Source organism: Erinaceus europaeus, chromosome 3 (assembly GCF_950295315.1).
Source record: "Erinaceus europaeus chromosome 3, mEriEur2.1, whole genome shotgun sequence".
Classification (NCBI taxonomy): Eukaryota; Metazoa; Chordata; class Mammalia; order Eulipotyphla; family Erinaceidae; genus Erinaceus; species Erinaceus europaeus.
The window spans coordinates 19300935-19312583 of record NC_080164.1 but is presented as its reverse complement, the minus strand read 5'-3'; the positions used below and the strand labels follow the sequence as shown (position 1 = coordinate 19312583).

Below are 11649 nucleotides of genomic sequence, written 5' to 3'. Positions count from 1 at the left end.
GACAACCCCACGCATACAAACCCCGCGCTCTACCACTGGGCTACCTCCTCCACAGCCACAGGCTACTTTTTTTCCCTTTTGTTGCTTTTTTTTAAACTGTTGTTGTAGTTATTGATGTAGTTGTTAGAAAGGACAGAAATAGAGGAGGGGGAAAAAAAGACACCCGCAGACCTGCTTCACCGCCTGTGAAGCAACTACCCTGCAGGTGGGGAGCCGGGGGCTCGAACCGGGAGCCTTATGCCGGTCCTTGTGTGCCACATGCGCTTAACCCGCTGCGCTACCACCTGACTCCCCAGGTTACTTTTAAGTTGAGTAGTTTCCTAAGTTCTTCCACACATTTGTTTCTTCAAATGGCTGGTATATACTCGGCTTCTTGGGACTATTTATTAGACTTACTAAAGACAAAATTCATGCTTACCTGAAAACAGTGTAAACAGGCTAGGCCTTAGCAGACAATATTTGGTTGGTAAGCATTCGAGAAATTGTGCCAATATTAAATTGAGAATTATGTATTGGAGGACTTGGCTTGACAAAAAAAATGTAACACCCTAGTCCCCCCCCCCCAAGACATATGCTAGGTTTAATGCCCCGAAGTTAACTGAAAAGAAACCTGTTACATTAAAGACCTCTTTGGACTTTCTGGTGTTGTCTTTTGTGACTTTGTCAATAATAGTTTATAAAAGGGGGGTGGGTGGCACACTGGGTTAAGCGCATAGTGCAAAGCACAAGGACCCATGCAAGGATCCCAGTTCAAGCGCCCAGATCCCCACCTGCAGGGGGTGGGGTGCTTCATAAGCGGTGAAGCAGGTCTGCAGGTGCTTATCTCTCCCTCCCCGTTTCCCCTTCCTCTCTCGATTTCTATCCTATACAGCAACAGCAGTAACCATGAGGAAAAGATGGCTACCAGGAGCAGTGGATATGTAGCACAGGCGATAACCCTGGAGGAAAAAAAAGTGTGCTTTTCATGGAGTGCCAGAACTCAATCTCATGACTGCACTTTTATTGCTGAGCCACCCCAACCTAACCTAAAAACACCACACACACAGCGAGCCCGTGAGAGCACAGCAGCAAGAGGGTTAGAGAGAAAAAAGAGCAAAGCACCACTCAATTATCCCAGAGTTCTCCTTGCCACCCCCATGTGGTGCTGAGGATCAAACCCAGGGCCTCAGGCAAGCAAGGTGGACAACCTACTGGTAAGATCCCTAGAGCTACTGTGCCTTTTAATAAACCGTTGTAATGATCAATGATCTCTCCAGGTGTTCAGCTATGTTATCATGTTATCAGAGAACTCTGACGTGTATAGAACTACTGAATCAGATCAGGCAGTTGGAAACATTAACACCTCTTCTTTGATGATTCCAGGCCAGGCCTGACTGAAACTCTCTCAGGACAGATCTTAGGGGGAACCAGGCGGTGGAGCACCTGGTTAAGTACACACACTACAGTGCGCAAGGACCCAAACCCCTGGTCCCCATCTGCAAGGGGAAAGCTTCATGAGAGATGAAATAGGGCTACAGGTGTCTCTTTATGTGCCTGCCCTCTCTCAATTTTTCTGTCTCTACTCAATAATAAACAAACATAAAAAATAGACCTTAGGACCCCACATTTATGCACATAGTACCAGGCGGTTAGTCTTCACCTGTCATCATCTAGCCTAGATATCCAAAGCACTGTGGTTACAAGAAAGGTGATCTAACCATGCTAACTGGCAAAGATGCCTAAGGAGAAGGAAGCAAAGATTTATGGGCAGTTTCAGAAAACTAGGAATTAAGGAATGGAGTCTTTGATGCTTAAAAATATTTTTAGGGGAGTCGGGCAGTAGTGCAGCGTGTTAAGCGCATGTGGCACAAACGGCAAGGACTGGCGTTAAGGATCCCGGTTTGAGCCCCTGGCTCCCCACCTGCAGGGGAGTTGCTTCACAAGCTGTCAAGCAGGTCTGCAGATGTCTGTCTTTCTCTCCCCCTCCTCTCTCCATTTCTCTTTGTCCTACCCAACAACGATGACATCAATAACCACAATAAAAGCCAACAAAAAGGAAATAAATATTTAAAATATATATATATATATTTAGAAGTCTTTTATTTTATGGCAGCAGGGTGTCACTGGGGCTAAGTGCCTGCACTGCCCCACCGTTTCTGACAGCCTTTTTGACTTTTACTACATCGACAGTGCGCTCCTTTACCATGTGTGGATTCTTTTGGATTTGGGGGGAGGGTGTCAACATTTTGCACAAACCAGTCGGGGTTGATCATACTAAAATTTGTGCTTAGGCAAAATAAAAACAATGAACTGTTTTTATTTCAATCCAGACATAGAAAAATCACTAATATAAAAAAGTCAGAGGGGCAGCCTGAGAGGTAGAATGGAGCATTGGACGCTCAAGAATAAGGTGCCCAGTTTGACTGCTGGCACTGTGTGCCAATGATGCTGTAGTTCTCTCTCATGAAATTTAAATGACTTTAAACATAATAAATTTCCATCCTTTAAATTTAGTGATCAAGATTTAGTTTGTTACTACTTATAAAATTCATTATTGATCTGAATGTCTTAAACTAAATCCCAAGAAGCATGATTTAAGTTATTGTTATAAATACTATAATGAATGTATTAAAGACTGCCCTAGCTCCTGCCAGATTTTTCAGACCTGCTTCATTACAATGACAAGGAGTGCACCTAGAATTCTATTACAAACTATTCAACTTACACTCATGTTTAGGAAGATGCTTAAATCATACCAAACAAAACCCTGTGTGTCTTAATGGAATATATCATAGGCATTTCATGAACACATTAAGAAAAGATTTCAATGGGCATTAAAAACACAATTTTAAAAAGACAAAAATCTATTTTCAAAGTTCAAAGGTCCCCCTGTCAAGAGAGGTAAAGGTAATAAAATAACCAGTCAGGCTTCATATCAATTAGACAACTTTTACTAAATGAGAAAACTACATTGAAAATGTGCTTTAAAACAAAATGGAATTAGGAAAAAAAAAGACATATATGCATTTCAAGAACTTTGCACTGTGCTGAAAATCAAATCTCTTGCAATAATACAATACGCCAATTCATAAAATGTAAGTTAACAGAATTCTCAATTCAACATTTTCCAAGACAATATTAAGGTCAGGAATTTCACACCTGTGGCAGAACACAGAAAGGCATTATAAATATGATGTCCGTCCCTATGGAGCTTACAAATTTGACAATGTTCATAAAAGCTTTTAGAGTCACATTCAAAGTGTTGCACCCAAAGAACCACAGATTTGTGTCCTGTAAGTTCTTCTAAAGCTCTTTATGTTGACATTTCCACTTCCTGTCATTCACTGTTAACACTAACCCTTTAAAAGAGAAGGGGGGAGGGATAACGGGAAAAGAAATACTGTAATAAACCCTTGATCATGTACAGAAATTATTGCTACAATAGCTCACACTACAAAGCATCTATACAATATCATATGAACTTTGATCATGAAAAATCAGAATAAAAATCTTTAGTGACGTAAGCCTTACAATCGTATACAACACTCACATGGCAATATTAGACAGATAAGCACCCAATAACCATAGTTGACAAAATGTCCCACTGACCAGCATTCATTTAAACACATTCTTCAGACAGAGGGAAGAAAAAAAGAGACAGTGTCAGCTTTCCAAGGCTTGTCAAAAAAGGATTCTCATGTTGTGTGGATCTAAAAAAATAAACATCAACCAACGAAGTTCCCCACCCCAAAAAAACAAACAAAACCAATGCGGGTGAGGGGGTGTTAGCAAAAGCTAAGCATGCCAAAACTCGTGCGAATTAAAACCTAAAACCAAGGTACCACATAATCACATTACCAACTAGGTGGGTAAGACTACAGTATGAGCCTTATCTTAAAGTTAAATGAAATGCTACTGCACACTAGAGCATCAATAAGTTAAAAATTAGAGTGCACAAATCCCAATCAGTGGTGATTTCTGTATAAAGCAAAATATTCACTATCAGCTGTAAAGTTTGCCCGAACTGTTTCACTGAATCACTGGATTGGACACTTTACATATATATGTTTTTAGAATATCAACCTCTAAAATTCCTTTTGCTGTAACGAGGCAAAATTTTTTTTGAACAGGTTACATAAGTAAATAAGAGAGGGAAAATAATAGTTGGTGAGTGTCTTTAAAGTTCTTCCCACATTTCACTTTTAAAAATATTTAGAAAAAAACATTTGCCATTATTCTAGCAAAAATAAACAAAACAGAACAAGCCCAAATGAAACAACCAAGCAACACTAAAACCACATGACACAGATGGATCATCATGCTTTCATCTGATTTGACTATCACATCTAGTTTAGCTGGGATGTTTTGCAGCTTTAAAAACTGGGAAATGTGACAATGTAATTTTAATGGGTAGTTTAGAATTTGGATTTAATTTTGTTGAATATTATAACAGTATACTTATTACAATACAGTGTAGCACGTCTTTCTATTAGAAAAAAATTAAGATCCTTTACCCATCTCCTTAAGTTAAAGGTGTGACATCATAAAGGGCGTCAAATGGCTGGATGGTTTTACAGTGCACACTTAATATATTATGAAGTATGTCCTTAACAGATCTGACGGCTTCTTCAGAGTTCCTTTCTTCACCTTTTCTTCGGTGGGTTAGCTGTCCGAGGTGGAGTGACAGGGCGTCCTGAATTCAGTCCACCATACTGGTACTTAGCTTTCTTTTCAGATGGTTTCAATATCTGAAAGTAAATTATTTATTCATTTTAAAGGTTAATTTTCTAATTTTAAAACTTTATTTGCCAGAATAGAGAGAAATCGGGTGTGGGGGGGTGATAGAGAAGGAAAGAGACAGAGAGACAACTTGCAGGCCGGCTTCACCACTCATGAAGCTTTTCCTCTGCAGGTGGGAAGCAGGGGCTTGAACCTGGATCCTTGTGCATGGTAATAAACACATTTTAGGAAGTCAGGCAGTAGCGCAGCGGGTTTAGAGCAGGTGGTGCAAAGCCCAAGGACCAGTGTAAGGATCCTGGTTTGAGCCCCAGGCTCCCAACCTACAGGGGGTTTGCTTCACAGGCGGTGAAGCAGGTCTGCAGGTGTCTGTCTTTCTCTCGCCCTCTCTGCCTTGCCCTCCTCTCTCCATTTCTCTCTGTCTTATCCAACAACAATAACATCAATAATAACAACAATAAAACAAGGGCAACAAAAGGAAATAAATATTAAAAAATAAATAAATGCACTTTAACCAGGTGCATCACTACCTGCCCCCTGAAAGGAAATAATATTAACAAACGATGTTATTCTTCCAATGTGATATCACACTAGGCTTCTCTATAAACATCACAAACTGTAGGAGTGTGATGAAAATGTACAACAAAACAGCTAACATTTTGTTAAGGAGAAAATTCTTTTTTCCTCTATAGCTAGGGAACTTTGGCTTCTCTGTTTACTCAAAATATCCAGGCATAAACACTACTTCCCAGCAGTTGGGGGATTTTGTGTTTGGGGGATGTCAAAGTCCCCTGGTGGATGATGCAGGCCAATATCAAAGGGTAATCATTAGATAACTACCACCAGCTCCCAACTAAGACTCCCAAGGGGGCAGTCAGAACTTATTCACAGTGCTAATCATTATACCTTCTCCATAAGCCTTTCCCAGAGAGAATGTGGCCAAGAACAGTTTGTTTCCCTGACAGTCTAGCACTTATCTGGGTGAACTCTGGATCTCTCCCTTCTTAGAAGCCACCCCCCTTGCCTTGTCTTCTTCAGAGTAGCAATTTCTGAAACTTGCCCCAGCAGCTCCCTGGGATTAGCAGCAGGGATAATCTTCACCACAATAGAAGTTATTTTATTTATTTTTTTAAATTATTATTTATTTTCCCTTTTGCCCGTGTTTTTGTTGTAGTTGTAGTTATTGTTGTTGATGTTGTTGTTGTTGGATAGACAGAGAGAAATGGAGAGAGGAGGGGAAGACAGAAAGGGGGAGAGAAAGACAGACACCTGCAGACCCGCTTCACCGCCTGTGAAGCGACTCCCCTGCAGGTGGGGAGCAGGGGGCTCGAACCGGTATCCTTATGCCGGTCCTTGCACTTTGCACCACGTGCGCTTAACCTGCTGCGCTACCACCGATTCCCAGAAGTTTTATTTTTACAAAGAACTGTTTTGATTTTTCCTTTACTTAGTGAGTAACCTGCACTTTTCTATGACAATTTCTCACACTTTTAAGAGTTGGAATGTTTGAGTATCTGAATAATGTTGCTATCTGGCATTCTAATTTGGTAATAGAAGCTTGAGTACATGAATCACATCAACTACTCAATCCTTAGATTTTAAGTAATTTTTTTCTCTTCAAATTAGTACATTTGTTGCGAGGAAAGAATATTGATCAAAGTGTCAAAATGACCTAGGTTCTAAGAATTCTGCCAGTGTTTACTTACGAGGATAATTAATTATAAACTTCTCAGGCCTTATTTTATTTTTAAACCAGAGCACTGGGAGTCGGGCTGTAGCGTAGCGGGTTAAGCGCAGGTGGCGCAAAGCACAAGGACTGGCGTAAGGATCCCGGTTCGAGCCCCCGCTCCCCACCTGCAGGGGAGTCGCTTCACAGGCGGTGAAGCAGGTCTGCAGGTGTCTATCTTTCTCTCCCCCTCTCTGTCTTCCCCTCCTCTCTCCATTTCTCTCTGTCCTATCCAACAACGATGACAACAACAATAATAACTACAACAATAAAACAACAAGGGCAACAAAAGGGAATAAATAAATAAAATAAAATTTAAAAAAATACTTTATAAACTAGAGCACCGCTCAGCTCTGGTTTATGGTGGTGTGGGGGACTGAACATGGTGTGGACCCAACATGGTGCAGACCTGCTTCACAGCTTGTGAAGCGACTCCCCTGCAGGTGGGGAGCCAGGGTCTTGAATCAGGCTCCTTATGCCGGTCCTCGCGCTTTGCGCCACCTGCGCTTAACCTGCTGCGCTATCATACAACTCCCCCCTGCTTGCCTTTTTAAGGAACTACTAGTTAAATTACAAGTTTAAACTTTTTACGTTTTCAACATCAGTATTTGAAGGGTACAATTTCTCCCCATTCTTACTATTAAAATAATATTCTGGTGGTAAATAGAACTTTAACTTACTCTACTGAAATACTAAGATTACCCTGGAAGAAACTGTCATGCTCTCAGAGAACGTCCAAGAGATTATGCGGGACTTGGTGGTGGTACACCCGATAGAGTGCACACATTCTAATACAAAAGGACTTAGGTTCAAGCACCTATTCCCCATCTGCAGGGGGAAACCTCTGTACTTCTCTTCCCCCTCAAATCTGTCTCTAAAGAATAAACTAAATAAAGCTCAGTAAGAGTGCTAGGTTCCTAGTGCAGAGTGGTGCAAAAACAAACAACCCCCCCCCCACACACCAAATTCACGAGGCATTTTTGATCATCATGGTGCTTCTGTGAAAAAATGTTAGTCAAGCTTTACCAAGTCAATTGACAAAGGACAAAGACTAGTTGTTGTCCTTAAGTTACAAATGAGAAGCCAACCACTATTTAATTATGCTGGTTGACGGAAATAATGGAGCAACATACAGGGACAGAGGGGACATGAAGGCTCTTCATTACAAAGGCCAACACAGCATGTGCATGTTAAGCAGCACGCGAAGGCGATACAGAGCTGTATACTGGAAGCTGTATACTGGAAGCTGTATACTGGAAGCGTGAGCATCTCACAGCGAGGCATCCGCCAGCACTTCCAGTTTACTGGAAAAAGCTTTTGTTTGTTTTGGTTTTTAAGAAAACACTATTTTCACCCGGGTTTATAATTCTTTCTTATAATGTCTATCTCATTCATATGCCCTTCAAGAGAAAGCAATCTAAATTGTTCCACAGATTTAATTTTACTGGCTCAGTAACTGTCCTAGGAGCCACACATGATTTAACCAACTGCATCAAACAACTGGTCTATCTATAGATTTATGAAAAATGTAACATTATATATATATATACCAAAAGTCTGGAACCTCTGAATGAAAATAAAAACGGGGGAGGGAAGGGGAGAACCTGAGTGACAATCACTTCTAAATAAAGCTGATTTCCCTACACCTGTTCCAAGAATAAAACTTTGAAAGAAAAAAAAAATTCCTGATAACACTGGGTTGTCAGAAAAATCATGCTTTTGCAGAGAAAAGCATGTCATGACTTTTCCGACAACCTGACAGCATTTTTTTCTGTAGATTTTTCAATATATTTAGTTATTTACTGGACAGAGATAGAAATCAAGGAGGAAAAGGGCATAATGAAGGAGAGAGGAAAGGCACCAACCAGCCCGCTGCACTGTTTGACGGCTCATGTAGCTTCCCCACTGTAGGTGGGGACAAGGGCCTTGAAGCCAAGTCTTTGCTCAAAATCATAACATGCACTTAACCAAGTATGCCACTGCCCGAACCGCTAACAGTTTGGACCTGACGTCTTGTAGTTCTAAATACCATACCTGAAATGAACACATCAAGGTCTCATCCACACTCATCATTCCACCAGCATTATCAAACTCGCCACAGTAATTTGGGGCTGAAAACAGAGTCACCAGTTGTCGTTTAGCAAAAAATTCATATCCATCTTCAACCACCTGTCAACGATAATGTCAAGAGAAATGAATGTCAATGTAAGAGGAAGGAACCCACAGACTATCGGAAATTCAACCAACTACGCTAACTGGAGGGAAGGAAAAGAGAGAGAGGGGGATGGAGGAAGGGAGGGATTCTGTTTGGTAACCTGACTTTAAACAACATTGCCAAAAGCAAAAGATTTGGGAACATGATTTCCTTTCAATTAAACTACGAAATTCTGCTAGGAAAAAGGCATATGACAAACAGTATGGAGGGGAAAAGAGGCAGCCATCTTTTTTTTTTTTTGCCTCCAAGGTCATTGCTGGGCTCGGTGCCTGCACCATGAATCCACCGCTCCTGGAGGCCATCTTTCTTCCCCCTTTGTTGCCCTTGTTGTTGTAGCCTCGTTGTGGTCATCATTATTGCCATTGTTGATGTCGTTCGTTGTTGGACAGGACAGAGAGAAATGGAGAGAGGAGGGGAAGACAGAGAGGGGAAGAAAAAGACAGACACCTGCAGACCTGCTTCACCGCCTGTGAAGCGACTCCCCTGCAGGTGGGGAGCCGGGGTTCGAACCGGGATCCTTACGCCGGTCCCTGCGCTTTGCGCCACATGCGCTTAACCCACTGTGCCACCGCCCGACCCCCATGGCCATCTATTTTAAAAAATCACTTACACAAGATCATGTAAGAAGTAATGAAGTATCACAGGGCATAAAGAACCAAAGAAAGGGGCTGTAGACCATCATCTACTGTAGCTAATAAATTCTGCTTTAACAGACAAAGAAATAATCTTAAAAACAATATCCAATGTTACTTCATAGCACTTATATTTTAGAAAACGTTAAGGACATTGAACCATTAAATTGTTAATTCATTGGTGCAAAGCGCAAGGACCAGGGTAAGGATCCCAGTTCGAGTCCCCGGCTCCCTACCTGCAGGGGAGTCGCTTCACAGGCGGTGAAGCAGGTCTGCACGTGTCTCTCTCTCCCCCTCTCTGTCCTATCCAACAATGACAATATCAATAACAACAATAACTACAACAATAAAACATGGGCAACAAAAGGGAATAAATATTAAAAGTCATTAAAAAATAATAACCAGAATATATAAAGAACTTGCAGATCGCAACAAGACAACAAATAACCCCATCCAAAAATGGGGGGAGGACATGGACAGTATATTCACCACAGAAGAGATCCAAAAGGTCGAGAAACACATGAAAAAATGCTCCAAGTCTCTGACTGTCATAGAAATGCAAATAAAGACAACAATGAGATACTGTTTCACTCCTCTGAGAATGTCATACATCAGAAAAGGTAACAACAGCAAATGCTGGAGAGGTTGTGGGGTCAAAGGAACCCTTCTGCACTGCTGGTGGGAATGTAAATTGGTCCAGCCTCTGTGGAGAACAGTCTGGAGAACTCCTAGAAGACTAGAAATGGACCTACCCTATGATCCTGCAATTCCTCTCCTGGGGATATATCCTCAGGAACCCAACACACCCATCCAAAAAGATCTGTGTACACATATGTTCTTGGCAGCACCATTTGTAATAGCCAAAACCTGGAAGCAACCCAGGTGTCCAACAACAGATGAGTGGCTGAGCAAGTTGTGGTCTATATACACAATGGAATACTACTCAGCTGTAAAAAATGGTGTTTTCAGCCAATCCTGGATGGACCTTGAAAAATTCGTTATGTTAATTAAGTCAGAAACAGAAGGATGAATATGGGATGATCTCACTCTCAGGCAGAAGTTGAAAAACAAGATCAGAGGGCAGGGGTAGATAGCATAATGGTTATGCAAACAGACTCTCATGCCTGAGGCTCTAAAGTCCCAGGTTCAATCCCCTGAACCACCATAAACCAGAGCTGAGCAGTGCTCTGGTAAAAAAAAAAAAGAAAAGAAAAACAAGATCAGAAACGAAAACACAAGTAGAACCTGAAATGTAATTGGCATATTGCACCAAAGTAAAAGACTCTGGGGTGGGAGTGGGTGGGTGGGGAGAATACAGGTCCATGAAGGATGATAAATGACATAGTGGGGGTTGTATTGTTAAAAGGGAAACCGGGGGATGTTATGCATGTACAAACTATTGTATTTACTGTTGAATGTAAAACATTACTTCCCCAATAAAGAAATTAAAAAAAAAAAGAAAAGAAAAGGTAACAACAGCAAATGCTAGAGAGGCTGTGGGGTCAAAGGAACCCTTCTGCACTGCTGGTGGGAATGTCAATTGGTCCAACCTCTGTGGAGAACAGTCTGGAGAACTCCCAGAAGACTAGAAATGGACCTACCCTATGATCCTGCAATTCCTCTCCTGGGGATATATCCTTTTTTTTTTTTTAAAGATTTTATTTATTTATTAATGAGAAAGATAGGGGAGAGAGAGAGAAAGAACCAGACATCACTCTGGTACATGTGCTGCCAGAGATTGAACTCAGGACCTCATGCTTGAGAGTCTAGTGCCTTAGCCACTGCGCCACCTCCTGGGCCACTCCTGGGGATATATCCTAAGGAACCCAACACACCCATCCAAAACGATCTGTGTACACATATGTTCTTGGCAGCACCATTTGTAATAGCCAAAACCTGGAAGCAACCCTGGTGTCCTACAACAGATGAGTGGCTGAACAAGTTGTGGTACACACACACACACACACACAATGGAATACTACTCAGCTATAAAAAATGGTGACTTCACTGTTTTCAGCTGATCTTGGATAGACCTTGAAAAATTCATGTTAAGTGAAATAAGTCAGAAACAGAAGGATGAGTATGGGATGATCTCACTCTCCAGATTCAAAGAAGGTCTTGAAACTTTACATCAGGCTCAACCTGACACTGTTGACTGGCTACGGAAGAAGGGCAAACGCTAGAAGAAGAAGCCAATCTTGGATGGACCTTGAAAAATTCATGTTGAGTGAAATAAGTCAGAAACAGAAGGATGAATATGGGATGATCTCACTCTCAGACAGAAGCTGAAAAACAAGATCAGAAGAGAAAACACAAGTAGAACCTGAACTGGAATTGGCGTATCGCACCAAAGCAAAAGA

The 11649-nt window shown here is 41.5% G+C and overlaps 1 protein-coding gene across 1 annotated transcript in view; it reads right to left on the bottom strand.

The window, feature by feature from the left end:
• Positions 1-2914: 2914 nt before the first annotated feature.
• PPP1CB (protein phosphatase 1 catalytic subunit beta) overlaps positions 2915-11649 on the bottom strand; it is a 35189-nt gene continuing 26454 nt past the window's right edge. Inside the window, exons 7-8 of the mRNA XM_007523880.3 lie at positions 8477-8611; positions 2915-4727 (exon numbers count right to left, since the gene is read on the bottom strand). Coding sequence (XP_007523942.1) covers positions 4623-4727; positions 8477-8611 — 240 coding nt within the window. The 3' untranslated portion in view covers positions 2915-4622. The remainder of the gene's footprint in view (positions 4728-8476; positions 8612-11649) is intronic.